General features: G+C 45.7%; 1 protein-coding gene across 2 annotated transcripts; it reads left to right on the forward strand.

Annotated features, from left to right (window-relative positions):
* The first annotated feature begins 798 nt into the window (after positions 1-798).
* SNX20 (sorting nexin 20) lies at positions 799-11,155 on the forward strand. 2 transcript variants are annotated; one of them, XM_066637733.1, is made up of 4 exons: positions 799-866; positions 7,350-7,507; positions 8,510-8,661; positions 10,194-11,155. In XM_066637733.1, the coding sequence occupies exons 2-4, from the start codon at positions 7,357-7,359 to the stop codon at positions 10,860-10,862; spliced, it is 972 nt and encodes a 323-aa protein (XP_066493830.1). In that variant the 5' UTR covers positions 799-866; positions 7,350-7,356; the 3' UTR covers positions 10,863-11,155. The 2 variants fall into 2 exon arrangements, with proteins under 2 accessions (XP_066493830.1, XP_066493829.1); XM_066637732.1 differs by lacking the exon at positions 799-866 and adding an exon at positions 5,716-5,774.
* Positions 11,156-11,653: the final 498 nt, after the last annotated feature.

Raw genomic sequence — 11,653 nt, forward strand, 5'->3', positions numbered from 1 at the left:
GCAAAATGATGTCAGAAGAACCATATCAGTGAATAAGACACTTTTTAAACCCTAGATGACAGAAGAGGAGAAATGGGACAACAAACTTCTTTTGTTAAATGTATTTCAGTGTTGTTTATTCACAAGAACACATTCTACAAAATTGGTTCTTTTAAGCATACAATAGTTTTGTGTGTGTTTTGTTTTCTCAGGATTCTTAGTATCGTTTAGACCAGGGGTCGGCAACCTGCGTTTCTAGAGCCGCATGTGGCTCTTTCAGCTGTCTGCTGCGGCTCCTCCAGGTGAAAGTGGCAAAGAGTGTAACAGGAGGCACCTGTGTTGGGAGGGTGGGCTGCTTCCCTCCACCCCCTGAGCTCATTGCCCTCCTCTCCCTTCACCCCCACCTGCCCCGCATTGGTTTCCCTTTCCAATTTTGCAGCTCTGCAGGCTTAAAGTCCCTGTTTTTCCCTTCCCCAACTCTCCAGCAGGCTCAGCCAATCAGCATCCAGCAGGCTCCTGGCTTTTTCTGTTGGAATGGCTCAGGGCCCTTCACTGGCTGACCACCAGCCAATCCTGAGCCGCCTTCCTCCTCAGCCATTGCAAGCCCTTGCAGCCGGACTTTCCCTGAGCATGTCCCCACTCAGTGCAAGGAGAGGCTTTTCCTCTACAGCAGAGGAGACATCCTGTGTGTCTACTCAGTAGTAAGCCCCATTACAGTGGATGAAGCTTGCTCCCAGGAAAGGGTGCCTGGGATTGCAGCCGTGGAGCCTGCTCCTATGTGTGTCTACTCAGTTGTAAGCCCCATTACATCGGATGAAGCTTACTCCCAGGAAAGGGCGCCTGGGATGGCAGCCTTGAAGCCTGCTCAAGGCCAAGTGCAAGGACGGGTGAGTGGGAGCCTGTCTGTTCCAGAGTAAGCCCTGATGTAGTCCCTGGGCTACTCCCAGGAAGGTGTGGAGGGCTGTATCCTCAGCCTCCTCCTGTGCAGGTCTACTCACAAGTAAGCCCCGCTGTAGTCAGTGGGGCTTCCTCCCAGGAAGGTGTGGAGGGCTGCAGCCTCAGCCCCCTCCTATGCAGGTCTACTCACAAGTAGTCAGGCTTCCTCCCAGGAAAGTGTGGAGAGGACTGCAGCCTGAGAGCTCCAACCAACTTGTCTGCTCAGAAGTCCCATTGTAGTCAATGGGGCTTACTCCCAGGATAGTGTGGAGAAGGTTGCAGCCTGAGTGAGGGCGGGCAGGCAGGGCAGAAGCTGGCCTGTGGTCCCCCCCCAGGTCTGTTTGACCTTTAAGCCAATGGGGCTTACTCCCAGGATAGTGTGGAGAGGATTGCAACCTGAGGGAGGGCAGGCAGGCAGGCAGGCATGGCAGAAGCTGGCCTGTGGCTGCCCCCCTTCTTCTCTTCCCCACCTCTGGAGTCTGTGTCCTTTTTTCCTTCCAGCAGGGTGCCTCTGGAAGGTGGGGGGAGTTCTTTAGTATCCATGTAAGATAAGCAGATGTCATAACTGCCATATGTATTGGAATCCTGGAAGATCTGGTGAGGAGGTAGCATGTGGTGTCAGCAGTGGCCCCTTTAAGGGTAAGGCCTGGGCATCCAGCAGAGTGTGCTGCACAGCTGCAGCCACTTGAAGGCAATAGGGCCCTCAGGGATATAAGGAGCACCTGAGGAAGGGGGTGTGGGTTGTAGAAGGAGTGCAGGTTGGAGAGGAGAGGAGGCTGACTGAGCTTATTGATTTTGACTTGGATACTCTGACTAATTTGACTGACTTACTTTGGAATCTGATCTTGGACTATGACTTGGCTTATTGACTTTGGACTCTGCCCTGGATGCTCTGACTGACTTTGTGACTAACGGACTGCTGGAGACACTGGAGTTTGGTGTGTGGCTGCTGTGCCGAAGACCTGCTGAGGACCCAGGGTCTGCTGTAGTGGTGGGAGGCTGCTGGCAGGAGAGGACCTCTGCAGGTTGAACAGGCGAGCTACCCTGGAGGTGGGGTCCAGCAGGACTGCAGGGCTGAACCAGGGTCATTTGTTGGGGGAAAGAAGGGGAGCTAATTTGCTTAAAGTGGGCCTAATTCTCCAGGCAGAGAATGGCCTTGGAATCAGGCAAAACACCATAGAGGACCAGGCGTCTGAAAACATAGGACAAGAATGTATGACAAAACTAACTAAAAGCTACAAGAGGGGCTACATTATAAAAATGGGACCTATAAGAGCATAAAGGTGAAAAAAAACTATATATGCAGTATTATCTTCATTTTAGACATCAAAAGGGTTTTGTGGCTCCTGGGGTTTTTTTTCCTCCGGAAAATGGGTCCAAATGGATCTTTGAGTGTTTAAGGTTGCCGACCCCTGATTTAGACCTTCAGTGGTCTGAGGTGGTAAAATGGACAGTGCCAATTGAGACCATAGGAGGGGGAACCATAGGCTGCTTCAGATTATCTCTTTATCACCCAACCAGCTGCGTGCAGGATGGGCCTTAGGACCTGCAGGGCCCAATTTAATACTTCGACATAAGTGCTAGATCCTGGCCCTGGCTCCTGCTCCTCGCCCACCCACCCCTGGGAACTCCTGCCACCCTCCCTCCCTCACCCCAAAACACCTCCCTCTCACCTTCCCCCCCCCCCCCGACCCTTGCATTGGTCAGGTTCAGCCAACACAAACTTACCCCACCAGGGCTGGAACCGATGCAGGGAGGCTTATGCAACTCCTTGCTCCGGCCTCCCCAACTCCGAGGTCTGCACAAACATGCTTTACGGCACATTTACGACACTCCCAGGCTGGCGCAAAGGACTTGTGCCGGCCCAAGTCCACCTCAGCATTGCGCCCTGAATTGTATGGAGGAATGTTTCATCCAAACTGGCTACGCAGCCTGATAAACCTATACTTTATTTCTATGTAATGTATATATACTATTGGAGAATATGGAAATCACTTTTTCATCTATCAGAGTGACTGTCTTGGGCATTGAACTAACATTTTTCATCTATCATTTGTCCAAAAAGTATTCCTCTTTCAAAGCTTAAAAGAAAACATTTTGTGGAAAATGCAGGGGGGAAAAAGAAATCCAGTTGTAGTTTGACATCCATTCTATCCATTTCCAGTGACATTATCCCATTTTTAAAGCCACATTTTCTTTAAGTGATTTGACTTCATAATGGATTTGATAATCAGGAGGTTTGCTGGTGCCACTTTTCTGCTTTTGACAGGAAGCAGTTTGAACATTATATTTAGAGTTGAACAACTGGCTGCTCTCACATCTGTACAGCTTATTTGAAGGGTGACCTGCTTATCAGGCAGCTACTGAGCTGTTGAGCCTTCAAATTGCTGAGCACAGTGAAAAGGTGGGGGGAAAGGGGCTTTTGCTTCTTCAATTCTTTTGCTTTAGCAAGATCAAGGAGGCTTTGTACCTGGGGATTTATAGTCTAGAAATATTCCTTCTTGGCTACATATCCATTGGCAGGCTTAGGGTAGGTTTCACAATGCATCTCATTGGTGACCTTGCTGAGTGGCAAACCCACGCCACAATCCAACACAAAAACGTGAGTGGCAAAATAGTGAGGAGGCAAAATAAATAAAGGTCTTCCTACATTTGATCTTGTCTCTGGATTTTGGTACTCTAGGGCTCCAGTAGGGAGCAAGTCTATTGACCAAAAGTCCAATCCTATCCTGCACTGGTGTGGCTGGGTTGAGTGGCCCACACTGTATTCTGTGCAGGTTAGGAGTAGGCTGCAGGTCTCCTTGCGGTAAGGGGATATTTTTCCCCTTACCCCAAGTAACACCCCAGCCTGCCCAATGGGGATACTTGGATCTGCACCAGCTAAATTGCTGGCACAAATCCAAGCAGCCCTGTGTAGGGCTTTCAGGGCCAGGATAGAGGTTGGGATATGGCAGAGACCTGCTCCACTGATCCCACCTCTTTTGGGCCTGAAACACCCCCCTACGCACTTTCCCTCCACACCGAAACATCCCCTCCCTGCCTCTGTTCCACCCTCCTGTTTCCATGTCTCTAATGTTCGATGAAGCACTCACCTCCGCTGGTGGCTGGGAATGCAGCACCAGATGGCCAGCTGAGGCCAATGATAGGATTGCGCTGAGAGTGACATAACATCCTTATCAAGCCTGGCTTGCCCATGAAGAGGACTGAGGCAAAGACTGGAAAAGGCACTTCCATCCACCTCCACTTTTGTTACCTTCCACCCCCACCCCCAATCTTGCTCCCCTGCTCACTGGACTTAAACAGGAAAAGGGGAACAGAGCAGAAGAGAAAACAGTGAAGAGATGAGTGATGGCCTAGAATGTCTTGACAGGAACTGTAGTAAAGGCTGGGGTTCTGGGAAGACATAGCAACCAACTCCCTAAGCAAACTGAGATCAAGCAAATTAAAATTGTAATGGTAAATGAAGTTTGTTTAAAAGGGTGAAGCACACACCAAAATAAGGAAAGGGGAATAAAAAGGCTGCCCAAACACTAAGAGTCAGTGGTTCAATTTGGCCATCAACCCCTTCCTTTTCCTTTGGAGGATCTTGTTGAGTCACCAATGGAGGAGAAATGGATGGGGGGGGGGTTGGCCAATTGCAAAGCCATCCATGAAAATCCAGAAGTGCCATCATGACATAATAATAATAATAACAACAACAACAACAACAGGTATTTATATACCGCCTTTCTTGGTCTTTATTCAAGACTTTATTCAAGGTGGTTTACATAGGCAGGCTTTATCTAAATCCCTATTTAAATAGGGATTTTTACAATTTCAAAGAAGGTTCTTTCTTTCAAGAACTACTACATTCAAGGTGTTTCATTCCGTTCTGGCCTCCATCCTCCCACGCTCCGAGCAGATGGAATTGCTCGGCTTCAGCTTGTGAGCTGCTCCAAGGTCGCACGGTGCCGGTGGCCTCAAACTGGCGACCTTGTGGATGTTATCTTCAGGCAGACGGAGGCTCTACCCTCTAGACCAGACCTCCTGCCCATTGCATGATATCACAGTGTTGCATGATGTCACGCTGTCAAGTGACATCCTAATGTTGCTGCCGTGCATACCAGGGCCCCTAGCTATGTCGCTGCTTCCAAAACTCTGTAGCAAGAACGATGCAACAGGCCTTGCCGTCACCACCCTCTCCTTTTATGTGCCCTCTCCGTTGGCAATGTGCTCTCCATCTCTTTCCAGGAAACAGAAGACAAAGATTCCCAGCAAAAAGGAAAATCAAACAGAAGGATACATGCTAAAATGTGCCCATACAACAGGCACATTAAAAAAAAAAACCAACAATATCACTCTGTTCTCTCTTGGTTTCCAACCATTTCACTCACTAGTGCAAAGTTGATCCAGATTTGCAAAGCAAGTCATCACTTTTGTCCCCTTTCTTAAAGGTCTGCACAAAAGGGAAAGGCAATAAAAATCAACCTCTCCAAACAAAGGCAACTTCACTGAGCGTGTACAGCTCGAAGCAGGTTCACTTTCCATCTTTCAAGGGCTGTACACAGCAGGGTCCTGCATCCTCAAAACCAGAAAGCAGATTCTGTTCCTCTGAAATAGCCAGTATGCAGAACACCTCCCCCCCCCCCCCCCCCAAGGAACTACTGAAGCTTGAACACAGGTTTCTTATCTGAGGCTACCACCTGCTCAAGCCCTGAAAAACAAACTGAATAAGGAAGTCTGACAGAGCTTCCTCTTCCGAGTAAAATAGGGAAGTTGAATGGTGAATGTAAACGGAAACTTATTTTTCTCCACATTTCGAGAAACTAGATGCAAAGCTCTCGTACAGGAGCGCTCATTTAATTTCTGGACTGCTGCAGGTCAGTACTTTATATATCTTACCTTTGTGGATGGTTAGCAAAATCAGTGGTCTAGCTTCTAGCTGACCAGTCCTCTGTTGGACTGATTACAAGCTGATACTAGAGATGATGCTTCTTCAGTGGTTTTTTGATAGAAAGGAAGCCGTCTGAATTTTCTGTTTCTATTTCTGAATGAGAGACCCAACAGATCATGGAGCAGGTGACACACACAACTAAGGGGAGATTGTTCATGACATTCTCCAAATTCTGATGGTGAGCGCATAAGTGGAAAAAGCAGTTTTGCAGGCTGGGAGAGAAAAGGGTAGCAAGGGAGTCATGTGTTTAAGTCACATTCGGGGTACTGGATCTCTGCGGAGATGAGAGAGAGCTGCTCTACTGCCTTGTAAAAGTGTCTCCTGTTTGCCTCCACATGTGTATCTGTAAATAAAACACATGCTGTAAGTTAGGGGGCAATCCTAACCCCTTATGTCAGTGCTTTCCAGCACTGGCATAGCAGTGCCAATGGGACATGTGCTGCATCCTGCAGTTGGGTATCACTCATGGAGGCCTCCTCAAAGTAAGGGAATGTTTGTTCCCTTACCTCGGAGCTGCATTGCCCTTATGTCAGTGCTGGAAAGCACTGACATAAGGGGTTAGGATTGCACCCTTAATTATTTTAATCAGTTATTCCCCTCCTTCAACACAAATATTTCTGGGGCAGCTTACTAATAAAATATTACAACAAAAGCATTTCAAAGACACCTGAAGTCTCCAGAGCTTTCTCATTCAAATAAATCAAACTGGGGGAATGCTACCCCTGGAACTCCCCACCACTTAGAGGAAGTGGGAATTGTGCTACCCCATTTGTTTTTCCCCTTCTGATTGCTACTAAAAATAACATCGGCTCATCAGGCTTTTTATCCTACTGGCTGAAGTTTTTTGCTTCAGTGTTCTTTTTAAGACCACAAATGTGTGGTTTTCAATTTGTGGTTTTGTTTTTTTTCAACGCTGCTTTAACATTGAGGGCGAACCACCAGAAGGCTTGAAAAGATGGCTTGCAGACATACTGCAAATTTCTCTATCCAGTTAATCGCTATGGATAGGGTATGCTAGCAAAAAAAAAAAAAATACTGATTGTTATTGTAAGTTAGGAATGTGTGTGTATTTTGCTACATCACAAAAGTGGTTCTGGAGTTGAATTTAGGCATGGAAGTTCAAATCCCCAGGTTCAAATCCCTGCTCAGTCATGAAGCTTCCTGGGTGACCTTGGGGCAGCCACTATCTCTCAGCCTCACCTACCTCACAGGATTGTTGTGAGGACAAAAGCAAGCAAAGTGCCATGTCCACCGCCACGAGCTCCAAGAAGGAAGGGTGGTATTAAATGTTAAAAATCAATATATAAATATGGTGAGAAACAGGATGCTGGACCAGATAGAGGCCTTGAACCTGATTCAGCAAGGCATGTGTTCCTATGCCTTGATCTATTTGATGTTGTTTTTAAAGATGAAGGACTGGTGTACGTTACAAAAGGCAAGCATCTTCATGGGCCATGGGGCATGGTGGGGTGTGCATGAATCCCTCTTTATTTTCTGACAGCTCTGCAATGGAGAGAGGCCAGCCCTACTCAGGCAAAGGTGTTCATCAGGAAGATACAGAAGTTATGGCTGACTTTGATACTGCTGAAGAAGGTGACTATGAAATCTTAACTCCATTGCAACCAAACCAGGAATTCAAGGATCCCGCCATTCTCCTAGGTGAGGCTCTAGACACGCAACTCCAGTATTTTTTTTTTAAACTAGTTTTTATTATCTGTGCCTGTACTACTTCTGTTTAATTTGGCCAGAATATTATTTATTTATTTATTTAAAAGATTTATACTGCGCTTTTCCTCTGCCTGAGCAGATGCCCAAAGCAGCTTACAAATAAAAACTTTATAGAAAAACAAACAAAAAACACCAAAATATATACAACAACAAGACAATAAAAACAAAGTGAGGGCATACAGAGGCACGGGGGGGGAGATATCTCTCTCTCTCACACACACACACAAGACTAAACAGAAACGTTTTGAGCCCCTGCCAAAAAGCCATGAAGGAGGAGGTAGTTCTTGCTTCCCCCAGTAGGGAATTCCATAGTTGTGGTGCCACTACTGAGAAGGCCACCCCCGTGTCACCATCCTCTAACTTGGGATAAAGGTCGCCCTTGAAGGAGAGCCCCCTCAGGTGACCTTAGAGATCAGACCAGAAGGTATGGGAGAAGGTGGTTCATCAGATAACCTGGACCCAAACCGTGAAGGGCTTTAAAGGTCAATACTAGCACTTTGAATTGGACCCAGAAACGAATAGGAAACCAGTGCAGTCGCTGAAGCAGCGGTCCAACTTATTCAAACCACTTAGCTTCAGTTGCCGCATTCTGCAACAATTGCAGCTTCCACACCATCTTCAAGGGCAGCCTCACGTAGAACGTGTTACAATAACTCAGTCTTGAGGTCACTAAGGCATGGACCACCATGGTCAGGTCAGATCAACTCAAGTACAGCCACAGCTGGTGCACCAGCCAAAGTTGGGCAAACACACTCCTGGCCACAGCTGCAACCTGCACTCCCAAACTGCGCCCCCGATTATGCAGAGTAGGCAGGTGGCTTAGAATATAAATTACCATCTATATCCTAAACACGATGTAGTATTGGCTCAAACGAACTACTGTTTTCACTCTGTGCATGTGTGCGTGCGAGTATAATATTATATTGTTTTTAGGTGCCCAAACCTCCCAAAGTCCCAACTCTTCCATGACAACTAAACAACTTCAAGAATATTGGAGAAATGAGAAACGCAATTGCCGAGAAGTCAAAGTCCTTTTTGAAATCCCATCAGCCAGAATAGTTGAAAAACCCTTCACAAAATACGTGGTGAGCTGATGCAAGATTGTCAACTGATATCAACTCTGTACAACTGGTGTAAATGAAATGCCACTTGATCCACTATGTCATCCTTCCCTTTTTGTTCTCATGGCTAATGTTACATCCGCACCACTATTTTCATTAACCACGGTTAGCTCAAATTCAATCAATTGCAACCACGGAGATGAACATTAGCTTTTCATTAGCATTTTTTGCTAACCATGGTTAGTTCAAAATTCACAATTTGCAACCATGATTAGAAGCTGATTTGCAAATTGTGTCTTGAGCAAGCCCCATTTAGCAAAGAACCAGTGAAGACGTTAACACTAGCCTTGGTTAGCTCTGAAAATGAAGGGGAGGGGAACCATGGATGAGAGGTGGGGAGAAAGGGGGGGACAACATGCCAGCCTGCAGGGTACTGCGTTTTACCTAACCTTAGTTAGAAGTTTAGGTAGCATTACTTTGCTATGAAGTTTACAGGGACAATATGTCAAAGAGATGAACTAAAGAGTTATACCAGGGCTGCCCATCATGGAGACTTGATGGCCATGCCATATGGTTTGGTTTATTCTGTGTGTTAAGGAACTTGAGTCTTGAACCAATGCTTTTCCAAGCTTAGTCTATTTATTATTTATTAAGAGTTCAATTCTATGCATGTTTACTCAGAAGTAAGTCTCACTGTGTTCAATAGGACTTACTCTCTTGTAACAGTGTTTAGGATTGGAGCCTTATTTAAGAAATTTTCCCTTCCTAAGCATGTAATCCAGTACAATGCCAACAAATGATCCTCAGTCTTTAAGTCTAGGAAATATCAACATGCCCCATTCATGCCAAGAGCACCTTTACTGATTGGCTTGTAGTAACCTTCATCTGGATTGGCCTCCTTGCCAATCAAGTCTGGATTAGGCTTGGCATCAACATTTCAGATAAGCGAAATGGAAGATTTCCAGATTCCCCCACCCCAAGGAGAAATAACTGGAATTTTCAAGGGAAATTTGGCCAAACAAGTTTCTATAAAGCACATATATTTCTTAGGGGCTCTCTGCACATCTCTAATCTGGAGAAGAGAAATGCTTATTCTAGTCTAACCCATGAGCAACAGTGGCGTCACTAGGGTTTATGTCACCTGGTGTGGGAGACCATCTTGCCCCCCCCCCCCCGTTATGGACCTCCACCCATGCAGTGGGCATGGCAAGACCCTGAGTAGTGGGCATGGCAATATATTATTGTCCCACCCCCTCTGGTTTTTTGGCTATAACTTTTGATAGAATAGAGATGTTTCAGCGTGGTTTGTTTCATTGCATTCTGCATGAAATTAACGCACTGAATGATGGTATTATTCCTAAAGACTGCAATTTTAACCATTTTGGCCAGTAGTGGTGTTACCCACCCCCCATGTGCGGCCCACACACCCCATACACCCCCCCCAGCACTGGCAACAGTTGTGATGTTGCAGTTTCTCCATCCTTCTGCCCGTACCTCAGCTGAGCATACATGCCCGATTCTTCCTTAAACGATTTTGTTTGTATGTTTCCTCTTAGAAGTACCAAATTATCATCATCCAGACAGGCAGCTTTGACAGTAACAAATCGATGATCGAGCGTCGCTACTCAGATTTCGAGAAGCTGCATGCAAATCTTTTGATGGAGTTTTATGATGAAATGGAAGACATCGTCTTTCCCAAGAAGTGTCTCACAGGAAACTTCACGGAAGAAATCATCCAGGAGAGAAAGTTAGCCTTTCAGGATTATTTGCGGCTTCTGTATTCCATGGAATATATCCAGACATCTAGAATGTTTATCAACTTCTTAGTAAGACCAGAGCTCGAAGAGGCCTATAGTTGCCTCCGGGGAGGGCAATACACCAAAGCTTTGAACTTGTTTCTGGAGGCTGTGGCTCTGCAGGAAAAACTCACCAAGCACAGGCCTATCCTATTGGTCCCAACTCTCTGTGCCATAGTTGTGTGTCACAATGATCTGGAAGATTCAAAAAGTGCCTATGAATTTGGAGAAAAGGCTTTGCTGCGTCTTGAGAAATACCCTTGTCACAGATACCATCTGCCTCTTCTGGAAACCATGATCTCCTTAGCTTATGAACTTGGCAAGGATTTTGTATCCTTACAAGAGAGGGTGGAAGAGAGAAAGGCCAAGAAAGGTCAGATAAGAGCTGTGACCCTAAAAGAACTTGCAGTTCAAGAGTATGTATACTGAGTGGACTGGCAGAAAACTACAACACCCAGGTTACTCTGGAGAGAGGGAATATTACCCCAGTTTAAGGCTGTGTTCATTTTTCAGCTAACAGGACTAGAAATGCTAGAGAGCTTCCCCCCTTCCTTCTAGTGTGCTAGAGGCTCATTCATTTTTCAGGTTCTAGCACGCTAGCAATCTGTTCGAGCTCAAGACTAGAAAACATGGTGGTCTCCATGAATAACATAATTGTTAGACTTCCAGGTGGAAAACAAGTAGAATTATTAGTTGACATAGAAACTTATGTGAAGTTTGTTCAGTAACCTATTAAATTGTTAAAATTTCACCCAAGTTATTGTTGTATTTCTGAATTTGTAACATAAATTAACATATATTCACAAAATATTCACATATGTACATATTTACATATTAATATGTAATTACTATGTGATTACAGGTGTGCTTCGCTTAACAACCTTCTGCTTAACGACAGACCGCATATACAACAATGGTCAAAGCACCGCAAAGAGGCTCTTAATGAGGCGGCTAGGTCTCCCATAGCCTGCAGCAGAGTGTCTGTTTACACAACAAAGAGGCTCTGAATGCAAAGAAGAGGCTTTTATCTCCAGTAGCCTGTGCAGCCAGCTAGTGTCTGGTAGGGAGTGTCTGTTTACACAACAAAAGCACTAGATTGGGCTGAATGTTTGCTTAATGACCTAATTGCATAGCAACAGGGATCAAAGAACGTATCCCCGTCGTTAAGTGATGCATACCTGTTCTTCGTAAATATAACATACTTAAATAATACTTGCATT

This window comes from Tiliqua scincoides, chromosome 9 (genome assembly GCF_035046505.1).
Source record: "Tiliqua scincoides isolate rTilSci1 chromosome 9, rTilSci1.hap2, whole genome shotgun sequence".
Classification (NCBI taxonomy): domain Eukaryota; kingdom Metazoa; phylum Chordata; class Lepidosauria; order Squamata; family Scincidae; genus Tiliqua; species Tiliqua scincoides.